Source organism: Hypanus sabinus, chromosome 22 (assembly GCF_030144855.1).
Source record: "Hypanus sabinus isolate sHypSab1 chromosome 22, sHypSab1.hap1, whole genome shotgun sequence".
Classification (NCBI taxonomy): Eukaryota; Metazoa; Chordata; class Chondrichthyes; order Myliobatiformes; family Dasyatidae; genus Hypanus; species Hypanus sabinus.
In genome coordinates, this window is record NC_082727.1 from 38,540,430 (window position 1) to 38,560,085 (window position 19,656).

Sequence of the window (19,656 nt, forward strand, 5' to 3'; positions counted from 1 at the left end):
CTGACCTCCGTTGATACCCCTGCCCCCCACCCTTACCCTCATCCCTATCTATAATTTTAGTCTGGTTCTCTTTCTCTCTCTTCCCCCCCCCCCCACTATAATCTCTCCCCCCCAGCCCCACCTTTCTTTCTCTTTTATTTCCCATAATTCTCCACCTTCCTCCTAGCCCATTTCCCTCCAGCATATCACTTCCCAGCTCTCTACTTCATCCCTCCCCCCACTTCTTATCCACCCTCGACCATCCCATGTTACTTCACTCCTGATGAAGGGTTTCGGCCCGAAACGTCGTTATTACCTCCTCCCATAGATGCTGTCTGGCCTGCTGAGTTCTGCCAGCATTTTGTGTTTTTTAAAGATCCAATGCTGTTGATTCAGCCAGTTAATTATTAATGGGATATCACAAAAATTGAAGTTAAGATTCCTAAGGCTTTCATGATTACAATAACACTGTCTAATTATAGTAGCAGAGGTTGTTGAGGACACATTATATCCAATAAATTGTCATGATGTGGCTCTCACAAGGTGAACGGATAATGGAGATGGAGAGAATAGTAACCTACAAAAAGGTTTTATATTTCTGGAAAAGTAGATTTGTAAGGAAAACAGAACATGCTCGTAACTTCAGTAGAACATGCCCTGATGTGATATTCAAGTAGATTTAGGCTAATTGAGATATTATGCATGACAAATGAACAACAGAACACGGCTTCAAATGATGAGAAGGGAAATTTAGTCCTAACAGCAAATAGAATTTCACAGAAAACTTGTCAATATATAGAATTAATTTATAGATTCAAACTTTGATGGGAAAATCTTGGAATCAAGTCATGACTGTGCAACTTAACTGTTCTGCACAGAACCTATCTCTAGGTAAACGAATACTATTACAGAACATAATTATGATACCATAACCTGATTATATCAGTCCTTGGCCAGTTTGACTGAAGACATTGTGCAGCAAATAAATAATCTGTTGCACATTTTATATGTGATCCAAAGGTACATTATCTGTTTTCAGAATGAAAAGGTTACAACTTGAATGAGAATATTAACAGCTGCAACCAAAGTCTTCATGTGCAAGGCGAGTACAAAGCAGAGATGATTAAGAAGGAGATAGGAAGAGAGCTGTAAATAACACACAACCACATCGTAAACACAGTCTGAACCAGTTGGTTTGCTTGTCTGCCTTAAAAGATACATGAAAGGAACAAAAAAAAATTCTTGCTGATTGTAAAAATTTGGATTTGACCTATTTTTGGTACGTTTGTTGGATGCGAGGTTTTGCCCTAATGCCACACTGGGTGCCACTATACAAACTGCAACATGGTCATCATTTTCTCTGTGTTTGGAAGCCTTGAGCTGACTTGCATTTGACAGACATAATCTCTTGCACTGCCTGTGCTACTGTTGGAGGACTTCTATATGTCTTATGGTTTACCGGCTTCTGTTGGGTCCAGAGATCACAGCACCTGTTTCACAGGTGCTGAAAGCTTTATATGTGGTGTCCATCAAAGAAAAGCAACACATGAGATCAATTGTGGGAGTCAATGAAAAGGAAGTCGAGGTTCAATTGTGTATTTTAATTCTCTATGATTTCTGATCTTCTGCATGGTCTTCTCCTTCAGATTTATGTTTATTCATTTAGCACATGTACTTCAAAACATACGGTGAAATCCAAGGACTGTGAATCCAAGGAAAACATATGGACCAGACAGTGTACCTGCCATGTACTAAAAACCTGTTTTGGCCATCTGGCTGGTGGGTTCACTGATATCTTTAACCTCTCACTTCAACAGGATGTGATACATACCTGCTTCAAGCAGACTTCAATTATACCGGTGCCCAGGATGAGCATGGGGAACTGCCTCAGTGATTATCTCCTGGTTGCGTTTACATCCACAGTGATGAAGTGTTTTGAGATGTTGGTAATGAAATACAGTATATCAGCTCTTGTCTGACAGGCAACTTGGATCTGCTCCAATTTGCCTACTGGAACAACAGGGCCATCTCATTGGCTCTTCACACAGCCCTGGAACATCTGGACAGAAAAGATGCATACATTGCTATGCTCTTTATTGATTACAGCTTGGCATTTAATAGCATAATCCCATCAAAACTAATCAATAAGCTCCAAGACCTTGGCCTCAATACATCCTTGTACAACTTAATCCTGGATTTCGTCATTTGTAGACCCCAGTCAGTTTGGACTGGCAAAAGCACCTCCTCCACAATCTCCATGGGGCTGTGTGCCTTGCCCCCTACTCTACTCACTTTACACCTATTACTGTGTGGCTAAGCATAGCTCCAACACCGTAGTCAACTTTGCTGACATCACCACTGTTGGTGGGGAAGAATCAGCATAGAGGAGGGAGATTGAAAACTTGGCTGAGTGGTGCCATAACAACAACCTCTTACTCAATGTCAGCAAGACCAAAGAACTGATTGTAAAGTTCAAGAGGACAGAACCAAAGGTCCATGAGCCTGTCCTCATCAGAGGATCAGAGGTGAAGTTTAGCAATTTTAAATTCCTGGGTGTTACCATTTTCAGTGGACCTGTCCTGGACTCAACATATAAATGCAATTGCGAAGAAAGCACGGCAACACCCCTACTCCCTTAGGTGTCTGCGGGAGAATTGGCATAACATCAAAAACTTTGACAAAACTTCAATAGATGTGTAGTGGAGAGTATATTGATTGGCTGCACCATGGCCTGGTATGGAACACCAATACCTCTGAATGGAAAATCTTACAAAAGGTAGTGGATTTGGCCCAGTAAATCTCTTCCAACCATTGAGCACATCTACATGAAACGCTGTCGCAGGAAAGCAGCATCCATCATCAAAGATCCTCACCACCCAGGCCATGCTCTTTTCCCACTGCTGCCATCAGGTAGAAGGTGCAAGAGCCTCAGGACTCGCACCACCAGGTTCAAGAACAGTTACTACCCTCAACCATCAGATTCTTGAACAAGGAGGATAAGTACACTCACTTGCCCTTCCAGTGAGATATTCCCACAACCAGTGATCTCACTTTAACAACTCTTTAACTTGTTACTTCATGCTCTCATTATTTATTGCTATTTATTTATATTTGCATTTGCAGTTTGTTGTCTTCTACACTCTGGTTGATCTTTTATTGATCCTGTTGTAGTTACTCTTCAATAGAATTGCTGAGTATGCTTGCAAGAACAAAGAATCTCAGGGTTGTTTATGATGACATGTATGTACTCTGATAATAAAATTTACTTTGAACTTTGAACTTGGTTTGCATTAACAACCAACATGATGCGCTGGGGCAGCTCGCTAGTGTTGCCATGCGTTCCACTGCAGACAGAGCGCTACACAATGCTCAGCGGAACACAACAAAACAGAATACACCAAGCAACAAAACAAGAACCGTAAAACAGGCCCCGTTCCTCCCTCCAACTCACCCCCCAGAACAGGCTGTCTCTAGTCTAAAGACTCCAGTTTACTTGTGGGTTTGTAGAGATTGGGATTCAACTTTCCCAGTGGATTCAAAGACTTAGCAATGGTCACTCTCTGATATGTGAACAACATCAACCACAGGTTGCAGCGTTTTGACCCGTTGTCAGTCAGAAGCACAGCACCATGATAACATCATTATCTATACACAGGCAAATCAAACCTGCATGAAGGTGAATCATGAGGGAAAGTTTCTACTGCAACTTCCTGGTGGGCAAGACCTCACCAGAGATGCGCACCGGCTTTGCCAAACAGGCACAAAATGATTTTAAATTTGTGGTTTACATATAACAGGTGCAAACATTTTTACAAAAAGAATTTCTAAGGTTCATACAAAGAAAGTACAAGCAATGTCCTGTCAGACTGTGTTGAGTACTCTGTCAAGTAATAACTTGTTTTAATGTCGGCTTGTAATTGTATGTAATTACTCAGCCGTCAAAATTGCCTTTAAAATAGTGCAGGTAGTAAATTTTATTTCTATTTTAATATAAAATATATAGACTTTTACAATGTTGCTCTTTATATAGTCCATGTTACTTTTTCCATTTTGCATAATCCTATTTTAAAATTTAAAATGCACTGGTATTCTCTGTGTGACCTGCTTTATGACCATCTCTTTACATTTTCAGTTAACAAGAAAAAGGGCAGAGTTGAAAAAAAAATTGAAAGTCACATTTGTTGGAGAAGCTGGATTAGACATGGGTGGCCTGACAGAAGAGTGGTTTCTCCTACTTATTCGACAGATCTTCCAATCGGATTATGGTGAGGCAAAAACAATAAAGTTAATACATGAATGCACAGGCCATTAGAAACAACTCACTCAGTATTTACGGTATCCTTGCCCACTGGCACTCTGCATTGATTAACTATCAGTCCCTCGTTAGCCCCAGCCTTCCTCTGTTCCTGCTTGCCATTCACAAATCCACAGAAAATGTCCAGGCTTCCCATAAATTAACTACAATTCAGTTTTCATGTTCCTTCTGTGCTTGCCTTGCTTTCCATTTCTGAGTTCATGCTTCCCTCTTTTGGTTCTTTTAATCACAAAATCATTTTCTTCATCCTCCAGGGAGCCCTAGCTTTCAGTCCTCTCCAGTCTTCTTTGAAGGAACCTAATCTTGAAATACCTCAAAAAAAAGTCTTCTGTTTACAGATTTACCAGTCAGTCATTGGTTTCACTTTACCCTGGCAGGTTTACCCAATTAAAGATGGCATTCTTCTAATCCAGAAGTTCTGCCTTCAGTTGCATCCCCTTCCATATCACCTGTCCACTGCTTTCTCCTATTTCACTGCCGGTAGATTTGATTGGAATTGCTTTGTTCTTGTCACCTGTTCCGAGATTGAGTGAGAAGCTTGTAATTTGCATACAGATCAGATCGGTAGACAGTACATTGAATTGAACAAGGTAAGCAAACAAATAACAATGCAGAATGAAGTGTAGCAGCTACAGTGCGGTAAGCAAGAAGTTACAAGTCCATAACAAGATAGACAGTGAGGTCAGGAGTCCTATTGTCCTATTATCCTCTTTTGTTTCTTTCTAAGAAAATGAGAAACAGAAACAAGAGGCAAACTCTGGCCAATGGAGTCTGTTCTACCATTTGTCAAGATCATGACCAATCTTCTTCCTCAGTACCATTCCCAACCACCATCCCTGCACCCCTCCATCCCACCACTGTTCAGAAACCTACTGAGCGCAGGTTCAAATTAACATAATAAACTGGAGCTTTGAATGACTGGCAAGTGATTTTGCTCATTTAAAGTGCGTGTACAAAACAAAGAGAAATGTTTTAGTATTGATGCTTCTGAGCTGCTATGCAGTGAGTGTAACCCTTTAGTGTTGCATTACAGGGCACCTAATTTCAAAACATCAATGTCTGTTAGGAAACATCAGTGCTGGGCTGATCAGCTAAGCTCCTCTGAACTAGAATAATGCAAATAGATTGATTAAATTTGAACAGAGTGCCTCAATTAGGTCAGTAAGCATGAATAGTGTAACTTCTTTTTGCTAGGTTAATATATATTCCTTTGACCAAAATATAAGGAGTGAGCCTAACATAAATAATAATTGCAAACCGACTATTTCCAACTAGTTGTATAATACTAGTTTAGTTTAGTTATAGAGTCATAGAGCACTACAGCAAAGAGAAAGGCCCTTTGGCTGATCTAGTCCTTTCTGGACTGTTATTCTGCCTAGTTAGTCCCATCGACCCACATCTGGATCATAGTCCTCCCACTGTGTATATATCCAAACTTCACTTAAGTGTTGAAATTGAACCTGTATCCACTACTTCCTCTGGCAGCTTGTTCCACACTTACACCACCCTCTGAGTGAAGAAGTTGCCCCCCACCCGTTTCCTTGAGACATTTCACCCTTAACCTGTGACCTCCAGTTCTAGTCTCACCCAATCTCATTGGAAAAAGCCTATTTATGCCACTCAAATGAGGCATATTTCCTTGTGATGTAGGAAGGAGTTACTTTATCCTGTGAGACCTAGCCGTTCATAGTGATCCCATTTTCCACTAATTTTCCTAGTATCCTATTTTCCACAAATCCTGACAGTTCCTCCAGATTCTACCACTCACACACACACACACACAATAGGGCTAATTTACCATGGCCAGTTAACCCACCAATCCACATGTCTTTGTAATGTGGGAGAAAACCTGGGTGAAATCATGTGGTCGGAGGAATACTGTGCAAACTCCAGAGACAGCACCAGACATCACTGGAGCTGTGATGAAGCAGTTCTACAAGATGCACCACCTGACTGCCCTTACACAATATTCAGTGTATTATGAAATGGTGAACAGTCGCTGCATCAAATGTATGTGGTTATAGAAATTATGTTTAAAGGTTTGGGAAAATCAGGTTGGTGCTGGATTCGAGGAGAGTGCATTTCAATGTGCCTATGAAGTGGCTTTTTAGAACAGCTCGTAGTTGAGTCCACTACGGGATTGGCCGTTCTGGATTGGGTGTTGTGCGATGGAATAGAATTGATTACAGAACAATTAGGAACCTTAGGAGAAAGTGATCATAATATGATCAAATTCACCCTGAAATTTGAGGAGAAACTAAAGTCAGATGTATCAATATTACAGTGAAGTAAAGGGAATTACAGAGGCATGAGAGAAAAGGTGGCCAGAATTAATTGGAAAAGTACACTGGCAGGGATGATAACAGAGTAGGAATGGCTGGAATTTCTAGAAGCAATCCGAAAGGCAAAGGATATATATGGCAGGGATGATAACACAGCAGGAATGGCTGGAATTTCTAGAAACAATGTGAAAGGCAAAGGATATATATACCTATCCCAAAGATGAAGAAATATTCTAAAGGCAAGATGACACAACTGTGGCTAACAAGAGAAATTAAAACCAACATAAAAGACAATGAGAGGGCATATAATAGAGCAAAAATTAGTGGGAAGATAAAGGATTTGGCAGCTTTTAACAGAAAGCAACTAAGAAAGTCATTAAGAAGGTAAAGATGGAATAAAAAAGTGAGCTAGCCAATAATATTAAAGAGGATACTAAAAGTTTATTCAGATACGTTAAGTGTATTAGAGAGGCAAGAGTGGATATCGGACAGCTGGAAAGCGATGCTGGAGAGGTAATAATGGGGTAACAAGGAAATGGCGGATGAACTGACTAGGTATTTTGCATCTTCACTGTGGAAGACACTAGCAGTTTGGTGAAGTTTCAGGAGTCATGAGGAACATGAAGTTACTATTACTAAAGAGAAGGTTCTTGGGAAACTGAAAGGTCTGAAGGTAGATAAGTTACCTGGACCAGATGGTGTACACTCCAGGGTTCTGAAAGCGGTGGCTGAAGAGATCGTGGAGGCATTAGTAATGACTACTAGATTCTGGAATGGATCCGGAAGACTGGGAAATTGCAAATGTCACTGTGGTAAACTATATATACCTGTCTGGACATGCCCCCCCCCCTTTGCTGACTGCTCCTGTGGCTCCTCCCACAGACCCCTGTATAAAGGTGATTGGGGGCACTGCTCCTCCCTCAGTCTCGACATGGGCGTGGTCCCTTTTTCGCTGTTAATAAAAACCTATCGTTCACTTCCAGTCTCCTAGAGTTATTGATGGTGCATCAGTCACTCCACTCTTCATAAAGGGAAAGAGGCAGAAGAAAGGAAATTATGGGCCAGTTAGCCTGATCTCAGTTGTTAGAAAGATGTTGGAGTCGATTATTAAGGTTGAGATCTCAGGGTACAAGGAGGCATATGATAAAATAGGCTATAATCAGCATGGTTTCAAGGGAAAATTTTGCCAGACAGATCTGTTGGAATTCTTTGAAGAAATAACCAGCAGGATAGACAAAGGGAAATGGTTAATATTGTGTACTTGGATTTTCAGAAGGCCTTTGACAAAGTGCCACACAAGAGGCTGCTTAACAAGCTACAAACCCATGGTATTACAGGAAAGTTTCTGGAATGGATGAAGCAGTGACTGATTGGCAGGAGGCAAAGAGTGGATTAAACGGAGCCTTTTCTGTTTGGCTGCCGGTAACTAGTAGTGTTGCATTGATGGTTGTGTTGGGACCGATTCATTATACGTTTTATAGCAATGATTTGGATGATGGAATTTATGGCTTTGTTGTAAAGTTTGCAGACAATATGAAGATAGGTGATGGAGCAGGTAGTTTTAAGTAAGCAGAGAGGCTACAGAAGGACTTAGACAGATTAGGAGAATAGCAAAGAAGTGTCAAATGGAATATAGTGTTGGAAAGTGTCTGGTCATACATTTTGGTAGAAGAAATTAAAGGGTAGACTATTTTCTAAAGGGAGAGAAAATACAAAGAACTGAGGTGTAAAGGGCTCCCTAAAGATTAATTTGCAGGTTAACTCTGCCAAGGAAGGCAATTGCAATAATAGCGTTCATCTCAAGAGGATCAGAATATAAAAGCAAAGGTGTAATGTTGAGACTTTATAAAGCACTGGTGAGACTTCACTTGGAGTATTGTGAGCAATTTTGGACCCTTATCTTAGAAAGGATGTGCTAAAATTGGAGAGCGTTCAAAGGGGTTTCACAAAAATAATTCCAGGATTAAATGGATTGTCATATGAAGAGAGTTTGACGGCTCTGATCCTGTATTTACTAGGATTCAAAGGAATGAGGGGGGAACTCATTGAAATCTATTGAATGGTGAAAGGCTTGAAAGAGTGGATGTGAAGAGGATGTTTCCTGTGGTGGGAGAGTATAAAACCTGAGGACACAGACTCAGAATAGAGGGGCATCCTTTTAGAATGGAAATTAGGAGGAAATTCTTTAGCTAGAGCAGGCATGGGCAAACTACGGCCCGCGGGCCATATGCGGCCCGTTAAGCTTTTTAATCCGGCCCGCAGAACTTGATGAAATTATACTAATAAACCTTGTTAACATTTTTTCCCCGCAATTCTGGCGTTTTCCCAAGAGATGACGCACTCTATATACATTGACCTTTGTTGAGGTGCAGCGTATTACTCCACATTTGCGCTTTACTCTTTGTTCGGCTCGACCTATTTATGTGAACAGGCGTTCAGCGTCATGAACATCAACAAAGCCAGCCACAGATCCAGGTTAACTGACCAACACCTCAGATCCATCCTGAGAATCGCCACAACAAAACTAAATCCAGACTTTGATGCGCTGGCTAAAAAGGGAGACCAACAACACTGTTCCCACTGAAATTAAAAATAAGTTTCTTCGTTGTGTTATGTAAAAAATGCATTTGAAAATATTTTTTCAATAAGCCTTACATGTTACATGTCATTTCTGTTAAGTGATGGACATGAGTAGTGCGCAGGTGCACGTACGTTCTCAAAATAAAAAATGCGCTCCAGATCAAATAACGCGCTCCGCATACTGGCGCGCTGTCACTGTTCTGTCCTTGTGCTGGTCGTTGTTGAGTTTTGGCACAGGGGACAATTGAATAAGAAGGAGCAGGACAAGTAGACCTGCATCTCCTACCGTTTTTGAAATAAAGACAGTCAGGAGGAGAGTGATGATGATAATATCTTGAAGGATAACAGAATGTTCAGTGCTTTAAAATAATAACTGTTACTATTAAAACAGCTGTATTTTATTCATTTAATTTTCAGTGTTTTTAAAGTCATTTCAATAAATAGCTAAATACCATGGGACTTCAAAGACAGATATTTTGTTGTAATGCATTTGTTCATTTTCAATTGAAATTAAAGCGCATGTTTTCTACATATCCCATGATATTTTATTTTCTCTTATGAGGTGTATTACCAAAACACTCTGTCCATCTGCTCCTGGTCTGGCCCCCCTGTCAAATTTTAGAACCCTTTGTGGCCCACAAGTCAAAAAGTTTGCCCATCCCTGAGCTAGAGAGTGGTAAATCTGTGAAAATTCGTTGCCACAGGCATTTGTGGAGGCCAAGTCTTTCTGTACATTTAAGGCAGAGCTTGATAGATTCTTGATTGGTCAAGGCATGAAGGGGTACTGGGAAAAGGCAGGAGATTGGGGCTGAGAGGAAAATTGGATCAGCCACGATGAAATGGCAGAGCAGACTTGACGGGCCAAGTGGCCTAATTCTGCTCCTACATCTTATGATAATTTTAAAAATAGCCAGAAAACTCCATGGAGATTTTTAGTGGGATTACTCTGTAGATTTTGGTTAGTGTGGTCCTTAAGCTGGTGGGGGTGGAAGATTAGTTAAAAGTTTGTGTATTTAGATGCTTGGATTGTTTTTTCACATGGAGTACTGGTGCTTAAATCCTGTATCTCTCATGCAACTCACCGCCATTCACTACTTCCTAATCTACAATTTAATGCTGATCATTTCATATAGAAAGGAAAATGAAGACTGTGCACTTCTTTGCAATTATTAACACCATACGTGGTAACAGTTGGTTGGAGAGTAATGTCAGACTTTGCAAAGCCTTTGCATTATTCGCTGTGATTTCTGAAAACTACCTCAGGACTTTTCTCTGAGGTGAAGAACAGGGTTGGGGGGGGGGGGGAACTTATAAAGGTTTATAAAATCTGACAAGAAAAGATAAGATGGATGGTCACGGTGTTTTTCTGATGATAAGGGGCGTCTAAAACTATAGGACATCGGTTTAAATTGAGAGGAGGAATATTTAAAGGGAACCTGAGGTTGGTGTTGGTAAGTACAATTACAACCTTTAAAATATATTTGGACTGATATTTGACCATCTGTCTGTATATCTTTATTTTACAGGTATGTTTCAGTATCAGCAGGATTCAGGGTTTTATTGGTTCAGCAACTTTAAACGTGAAAACTACTCTGAATTTCGATTAGTTGGAGCTGTATCCTTTGCAGATTTACTTCAATTAAATCTATTGACAGTGTTAAGGAAACATTTTGAACAATGGACCTTAAAATGAGATTATCGGGTTATCAAAAAATAGATTTAGAGAAGTGGGAGAAATCTCTTATGAAAGAACTTGAAGCACACAATTTTATTCCAGTTTGAAATTCACAGTACACAACCACCTGAAAATGAACAGAAAGCTATAGAAATTATCCAAAAGAACAGAGCAATAGAATTCTGTTGTGGTCAGAATGTGGTATCACAACCCTCTGCAGGCCAGGAGCTAACTATAAATGTTGTTCTCATTGAAGGAGTTTACTGGCAGTTTGCCCTGACATCTTCCTGAAGATCCTTTCATTACTTCCAGAAACATCTGTGTATCTAGTAATATGCATCTAATCTTTTTCAAATATTCCTATTTTAACCTCTGAAAGTTCAGTCATGTGCATGCAGGAAGTGTAATCTTTGTTGTCTGGAAGGTCAGCCTGAAGATCCTGTCTTTCTCTGGGGTCCACCATTGCACAAGCCTGCTGCTCATGACACGCCACGTGCTGTGCTCTTCTCCACACTGTTCTCTTCCATTGCAGTGCTTTAGAGAACAGTTAGGATCCAGGCCCAGTTCATAGATGGCAAGTCATGAGAGAGAGAGAGAGAGAAGGGGGGGTCCAAGGAGAGGAGTGGGAGAAGGAAGGTTGGGTTTTAACAGGTAGGGGAAGAGATGGTGTATCAGTGTGGATGAAATTGGGATCTCTCTAATCTAGAGGGTTAGAATGTGAGGAAACCGTAACTGGCTATAGGAGAGTGAGAGTCACAATCAAAATAGGATGGTGCGGACCATGAGGATAAATGAGTTATGTGCTAAGAACAGATGAACAGAACAGATGAACCATGGGATGGAAGTGGGGAGGGGAAAGGGTGGGCAAGGAGCTGGAGTGGCACCTATGTAAGGAGAGGGGCAGAGTGGGAAGGGAAGATAGGGTGGCCGACAGAATAGGATGGGGAATGGAACTGAGAGGAGAGCTTAAATGGGCAGTTGCAGGGCTTGGAGAAAGGCCAGAAATGAGTGATGGATGGGAAAGAGTGGGAGACGGATTGTGGAGGGAACAGAATGGAAAGGGGATAGAGTTCTGGGACAGATTGCAGAGGGGGTGAAGTTTTATTGGGACAGTGTATAAAGGGAGATGGAGTCTGGGGCAGATTGGAGGACAGCATGGGGAGAGGACACTGCAAGGAAGGTGATGGTATGGGTGATAGATTAGGAAGAGGACAGATTCCACAAATGAATTGTGGGTGGAGACATTCTGCATTGCAGAAAATATTTGCAGCTTAATGTGAAAAGCATATTTTTCCCTGAACAAATGCAACTAGTTGAAGTTGGAGAGAATCAGGACGAAGCTTCTTGGTGCCATTGTTTAGCTGTTCCTCTGTGCCACAGTTTTCAAATCTTCCTTTCTTCAGGAGTGGTACTTCATTCCGTAGTTTTCCTATTACTGCAGATCGACTTTGAGCCTGGTTACATAATTTTCTGAAAATTAACAATGGATAAGAGATGCATCCTGTAACTAAAGCTAATTCACGTGGCAGGAAAGCAAAGCCTACTACTTGTGAACCTCTACGAGTGTCTGACTCATTACTTAGTCATTATCTTCTTGCATTACCCTTCTTGTGAATTAGATGCAGTTTCTCATTATCGTTCTATTAAACTTGCGATAAGAAGTGACATCAAGTAATCAATTGTCCAATCACCTTCTTTATAGTGTTATAAATAGTTCGACTGTGTATAAAATATTAATATTTGTTTCTTCATTTTCATCTTTGCCTTCTTGTCCACCTACTTTTATCAAGGCCACGATCGCCCACGTCTTATGACACAGCACTTAATGATGATGACCGCCTTTTATCCATTCTTTCACTCCCTCTTCCACTTTCCTCCAGTTACTTCGAAATCCTTTAATCTAATTGGCAGATGAATTACCCTGTTTGTCCAGTTGCTTACAGTGTACCAAATGCCCTTGTTTCCCCTGCTGTTATTAACATGTGTGTCAATGTCTGTGAACTGAAGAAGGAAGAAACCACTCTAACAATATGACTAATTAATTAACTAATAATGAATTAATTATAACTAACTAAGGACCTTTGTTAACTAATCTCTCTGCAGCAGAGTGGTTGACGACCTCCCTATCATTAAACACACAGCTGCGGAGGGGTTAACTGTGAAATACAAGTTCTAGTTTTTCAGTGCAATGGTTCAGAGGTTTTCTGAAAAATATTCTGAGTTCATCACACATCATTTCTGTGTTAGAGTGTATCAGTAAAAAAATAACTGGTGGCAAAGAGCTGCAGCATGAGCTGTGATTCACCCAAGCCTCTGACGTCGACTTCTCTTCACTTTTTTCTTTGCTGTCCCAAAAGCAGAAGAATATGACATAGTTGCAATAAGTTATAATTTTCCTCGCTGAAACCATTTAGACTTGCTATAGATAATTGGGTCTGATTTTCAACAATATGAGGACCTGAGGACTTTTTTTAACAATGGGATTTACATTCTTGCAAAGTCATTCAACTGCAATAAATCCAGAAAGGGAGAGATTAAAATTATAAGGTGCCATTCCTTCAGATAATAAATAGTTCTTAGAATTTTTTTATTTGTTAACTTCTTTTGGAGAAAACTTTTTTCCTTTACCTTAACATTTCTGTAGTTGATGGGTCTGGCTCTGTATAACAGCATTACGTTGGATGTTCGGTTTCCACCGTGCTGCTATAAAAAACTGCTGAGTCCTCCTGTTGCTCCATGTGATCAGAGTACTGCCGTTGGCATAGCAACACTTACACTTGATGACCTGCACCAGCTTATGCCTGTAAGTGCCCCTGAGGAATCCACAGATCAAGTTTACCTCACTGCATCATAAAGTTCAAGATTATTTTTGTCAAATACTCACATAAGATACTGCTAAATGTCTGATTATCTCACTATATCATCCTTTATAATGAGCTGTTTTGGGTCACGAGTTCTCCAAATGAACAGAGAAGACTTATCAGTCAGAGAAAGGAAGTCTGTTTTTCCTATAAGTGTCTGTGTCAAAGCCATGTAGTTCTGCGGTAATTAAAACAGTAACAGGTATGATCATTTCTACAATTGTAAGAAGTTGTGCCTTCTCTCATTACCATAGAACAGGAGTTCCCAAACTTTTTTATGCCATGGACCCCACCATTAACTTGGGAACTGCTGCTATACAGAAATTCTTTAATTATTTAATTGATTGCTTTCTTGGAGCATAATTGGAACAAGGATTTTAGATAAATTATAGACAATAGATAGTAGGTGCAGGAGTAGGCCATTCGGCCCTTCTAGCCAGCACCACCATTCACTGTGATCATGGCTGATCGTACACAATCTGTACCCCGTTCCTGCCCTCTCCCCATATCCCTTGACCCCGCTATCTATAAGAGCTCTATCTAACTCTCTCTTGAATGCATCCAGAGACTTGGCCTCCACTGCCTTCTGGAGCAGAGCATTCTACATATCCACCACTCTCTGGGTGAAAAAGTTTTTCTGCATCTCTGTTCTAAATGGCCTACCCCTTATTCTTAAACTGTGGCCTCTAGTTCTGGACTCACCCATCAGCGGAAACATGCTTCCTGCCTCCAGTGTGTCCAATCCCTTAATAATCTTATGTTTCAGTCAGATCCCCTCTCATCCTTCTAAATTCCAGTGTATACAAACCCAGTCGCTCCAATCTTTCAACATATGACAGTCCCGCCATTCCAGGAATTAACCTTGTGAACCTACGCTGCACTCCCTCAATAGCAAGAATGTCCTTCCTCAAATTTGGAGACCAAAACTGCACAAAGTAGTCCAGGTGGGGTCTCACCAGGGCCCTGTAAAGCTGCAGAAGGACCTCTTTACTCCTATACTCAATTCCTCTTGGTAAAAAGCCAGCTTTCTTCACTGCCTGCTGTACCTGCATGCTTGTTTTCATTGACTGATGTACAAGAACACCTAGATCTCATTGTACTTCCCCTTTTCCTAACTTGACTCCATTTAGATAGTAATCTGCCTTCCTGTTCTTGCCACCAAAGTGAATAACCTCACATTTATCCACATTAAACTGCATCTGCCATACATTTGCCCACTCACCCAACCTGTCCAAGTCACCCTGCATTCTCATAACATCCTCCTGACATTTCACACTGCCACCCAGCTTTGTGTCATCAGCAAATTTGCTAATGTTACTTTTAATCCCTTCATCTAAATCATTAATGTATATTGTAAACAGCTGCGGTCCCAGCACCGAACCTTGCGGTACCCCACTGGTCACAGCCTGCTATTCCGAAAGGGACCCGTTAATCGCTACTCTTTGTTTCCTGTCAGCCAGCCAATTTTCAATCCATGTCAGTACTCTGCCCCCAATACCATGTGCCCTAATTTTGCCCACTAATCTCCTATGTGGGACTTTATCAAAAGCTTTCTGGAAGTCCAGGTACACTATATCCACTGAATCTCCCTTGTCCATTTTCATAGTTACGTCCTCAAAAAACTCCAGAAGATTAGCCAAGCATGATTTTGCCTTCATAAATCCATGCTGACTCGAACCGATCCTTCTACTGCTTTCCAAATGTGTCGTAATTTCCTATTTTATAATTGACTCCAGCATCTTTCCCACCACTGACGTCAGGCTAACCGATCTATAATTCCCTGTTTTCTCTCTCCTTCCTTTCTTGAAAAGTAGGACAACATTAGCCACCCTCCAATCAGCAGGAACTGTTCCTGAATCTATAGAACATTGGAAAATGATTACCAATGCGTCCACGATTTCTAGAGCCACCTCTTTAAGTACCCTGGGATGCAGACCATCAGGTCCCGGGGACTTATCAGCCTTCAGACTCAACAGTCTATCAACACCGTTTCTTGCCTAATATAAATTTCTTTCAGTTCATCCTTTACCCTAGTTTCTTTGGCCACTATTACATCATTGTTTGCCTCATTATCAACCTTTGCCAACAAGAAGATAATGTGATAAAATAACCACCCATTATGGGAGCATTTTGTCATAGAAACAATTTTGTAAACTTCATAACAGAGAATGTTGCAAAACCTCATCCTCTGTAGAAAGAGGCAGAGTAAAGGTTTCAGTAACATTTCAAGGAAGCATAAACAACACGCGGAAGATGCTGGAAGAAATGCAGGAGAAGGGTCTCAGCCTGAAATGTTGATGTTTATTCCCTCCACACATGCTGCCTGACCTGCTGAGTTCCTCCAGCATTTCGTGTTTGTTCCTCTGGATTTACAGCATCTGCAGAATCTGTGTTAAGGAAACTCAGTTTCATGATGCTGCCTGACTTGCAGTAACCTTTCCAACATCTCTTGCTTCTACTTCAAATATCCAGCATTTGTGTTTTTGGGTTTTCATTTTCTTTGCAAATCAGACATTTAATTTAAACTGACAGTGGAGATATATAGTATATTACCTGCTACCTGCATTGCACTATTTATGCAAAGTGCATATTGGAAACAAATTCTGGAAAAAGTAATTATTTGCCCTTGATCAAATTTCTTTCTCCTCTTCGATTCTCTCTACCCCAAGACCTATTCTTCTTCTCATCTCTTTAAATTGCAAACTATTCACTTGGACTCAAATTCTGAGGTGCTAGACACTGTCAATACTTTCCTCATTTTCTTTCTATAAGCAAATGTTATCTGGATAGCAGGAGCCTCCTCTCTCCACCCAGTGATTACTATATATCAAAGTTTCTTTGTTCCTTGTCTCATTTCAGAACTTATAATCACACACTAGGTACACCCTAGGTCAATTTGGTTTGATGATTTATATATATGTATAACAGCATCTTGTACAGACAATAACCAATAAAAAGACCTTCTCAATGTAAATGAAATTGCAGAGGCAAAAGGAGATGGAAAGTTGATGAGTGAATTCAGTGCAAATGTGAACAAAAGCATTTCTGTGAACCAAGAAATGGCGCATTAAACACCGGGTTTCAAATTGAACGACCAGTTAGGCTGATACTTGAAAGGGAATGACTCCTGCAGTCACCAGATGGACTTATTATGGGAACATATATCGTGGAAAAAACAGAAAACCCTCACTTCTTACAGATATTGTGACAACCACTCACCTTGTCCTTGTCTCTGACTTCCATGACTTTACACTGAAATGGAAAAGCTGGAAATACAGAGGAAGGCAGTGCATCTGACTCCACTGTTGACATACCAGTGGTTCCAACAGCAGGATACTGGTATACAGAGATGAGGGGCCCACTGTCATTTTGCATTTGGTGAAGGGTTGCTGATCTTCAGTGAAATGGCTAGTGTGACTAACTAGCAAACCTAGTTCTTTAAATGTTACATCAGCTTGATCATCTTTATTTATAACACATTAAATGTATTTATTTATTAATTTTATTTAAATCATTATTTTTTTCATTAAACAAAAATGTGTTACTGCATTTTATAATGTTTTTAATCATCAGAGGTGTTTAAAAACAGCTCAAACACCTTTTCATGGTTGGGGTCACAGGACATGACCTTTGAGGCCTAGTTGACGCTAACAGTCTGACCAATTCATAGGAAATCTCTTATGCCAGATGGCTCAATTTAGATCTGGTGAATGCAAGTGGGTAATTTCACAGTAATTCAGATCCAGAATGAAGTGGCAAAGTATCTTATTGGCTCATTATGAAGTAACTTTGTAGTTTTTTTTAAAGTTAAAAAAAAAGCTTTGTGTGAAAGTGAGGAGCTAGGGAATAGACTGACATTGACATTGAAAATCAGAATAACTTGGCAATCCAGAGGGAACCTCCTCTGAGTAAAGGGTTCCAGTGTTACAGTGAATAGTATAGTTTAATCATTCTGAAATGAATTAACACTTTAATATATTATTTTAAGGCTTTAGCCGATGGACTTCTGGCACTTATCAATTATGAAGGCAATGTTGAGGAAGACTTTGGCTCCACATTTCAAGTAGGTTTCTGATTTGATCAAATTCTACCTTCATTACAAAATCATTCGGTAATTCTGAAGAAAATTCTGAATTTATGAATTCATGATTCACAATCCTAATGAGAGGATATTGAAGAAATATTAATTGCATTTGAAAAGCTATGTTCTGTTATCAGCATTTTTATTGATCCTGCTAGTACTCATAATGTGTTGATGTTACATGTGGAACAAACTGGGACTTCATTCTGAGTGCAATAGCAAGCAGGAGTTTGTCATCGTGAACTGCTCTGAATTTAGATCACATAATCCTTTTTCAATGTTGTACAACAGAAAATTAATGTTTATTAATTGATAGTCAATGCACATTTGAATTTTCAAAGTAATATCTATTGCTAGTTTTGCACTACTTTGGAAATTCAACTGTGGCACTGACTGTCATTTTAGTAACTCCATTCTGACTTTCTCCATGCTGGGGTACACAAGGTGACATTGCTCCCTAGCCATCTAGGGAAACTGATCCTTATTGATCTGGTGCACTTGTTATTGGGTCTCTCTCAGGACGTCATTGGGCTAGGATATGTGCTCAATAAGTAAATTATTTATTATTGTCTTTGGATACTTCTCCACATTTCTTCTCTTCTGACCCCGACCATTTCCATGGTTTGTTACCCCTGACCCCATGATTTCCTTCACCCCAACCTCACTGAAAGTTCTGATCCTGCCTCTACTTGGCTCGGTTGACCACACACCAGACCTGGTCCGCAATTCCCCCACTCCCCTCAGATTACCATAATAATGTGATTTTCAAATTCATTTCATACAATCAGTCTGTTCTCTACCTACCACTCACTTTCACACTAATCCTTATTTGTTACCTTCATACTTTCACACAATGGTTGCATTTTCACCCCCAGTTCTCCCAATCAGGCCAGAGCTACACACCCCTCCATCCCAGAGAACAGTCACCACATTGTTCATTTTTCAGATATATGAGAGGTGAAAGTGGATATTGGATCGCTGGAAAATGACTGCAAGGAAATGGCAGACAATTAACAAGTACTTTGCATGTGTCTTCACTGTGGAGGATGCTAGCAGAATGCCGGGAATTCCAGAGTGTCACAGGCAGAAGTCATTGCTGAGCTAGTTGCTATTACTACGGAGAAGGTACTTGGGAAGCTGATAGGTCTGAAGGTAGGTAAGTCACCTGGTCCAGATGGACTACAGCCCAGGGTCCTAAAGAGGTAGCTGAAGAGATTGTAGAGGCATTAGTAATGATCTTTCAAGAATCACTAAATTCTGGAATGGTTCCAGAGGACTGGAAAATTTCAAATGTCACTCCACTCTTTAAGAAGGGAGGGAGGCAGAAGGAAGGAAATTATAGGCCAGTTAGTCTGACCTCAGTGGTTGGGAAGGCACCAGAGTCCATTATTAAGGATAAGGTTTCAGGGTATTTGGAAACACATGACAAGGTAGCCACAGTAAGAATGGTTTTCTTGAGAGGAGATCTTACCTAGCAAATCTGTTGGAATTCTTTGAGGAAATAGCAAACAGGATAGACAAAGGAGAGTCCGTGGATGTTGTTTATTTGGATTTTCAGAAGGCATTTGACAAAGTACCACACGTGAGGCTGCTTAACAAGATAAGACCCCTGAATTAAAACAGTTTATTTGTACACATCTGGTTCATTGTTTCATCCTTTATTGATTTCAGGTATTTCAGGAAGAGTTTGGAACAGTTAAATCATGCAACCTAAAACCAGGTGGAGACAAAATCCTTGTAACGAATCAGAACAGGCAAGGCAAGTGAGTTCTTGTTCTACAGTTATGTTTTACATTATCTTGTAAATAATTGATGAGCTTATGCACTAACACTGTATAGCTTAAAGTATTGGGAAGTTTTTATACTGATTTACTCAATTTAGT

The 19,656-nt window shown here is 40.3% G+C and overlaps 2 protein-coding genes across 15 annotated transcripts in view; one reads left to right on the forward strand and one right to left on the reverse strand.

The window, feature by feature from the left end:
• Positions 1 to 19,656, reverse strand: part of ppp1r3cb (protein phosphatase 1, regulatory subunit 3Cb) — a 273,775-nt gene that overhangs the window by 80,847 nt on the left and 173,272 nt on the right. The gene's annotated exons all lie outside the window — the stretch shown is intronic.
• hectd2 (HECT domain containing 2) overlaps positions 1 to 19,656 on the forward strand; it is a 95,313-nt gene that overhangs the window by 59,238 nt on the left and 16,419 nt on the right. The window contains exons 12-16 of the mRNA XM_059947532.1: positions 4,112 to 4,244; positions 10,683 to 10,771; positions 13,476 to 13,634; positions 17,681 to 17,755; positions 19,445 to 19,532. Of these exons, the coding sequence (XP_059803515.1) occupies positions 4,112 to 4,244; positions 10,683 to 10,771; positions 13,476 to 13,634; positions 17,681 to 17,755; positions 19,445 to 19,532 (544 nt within the window). The remainder of the gene's footprint in view (positions 1 to 4,111; positions 4,245 to 10,682; positions 10,772 to 13,475; positions 13,635 to 17,680; positions 17,756 to 19,444; positions 19,533 to 19,656) is intronic.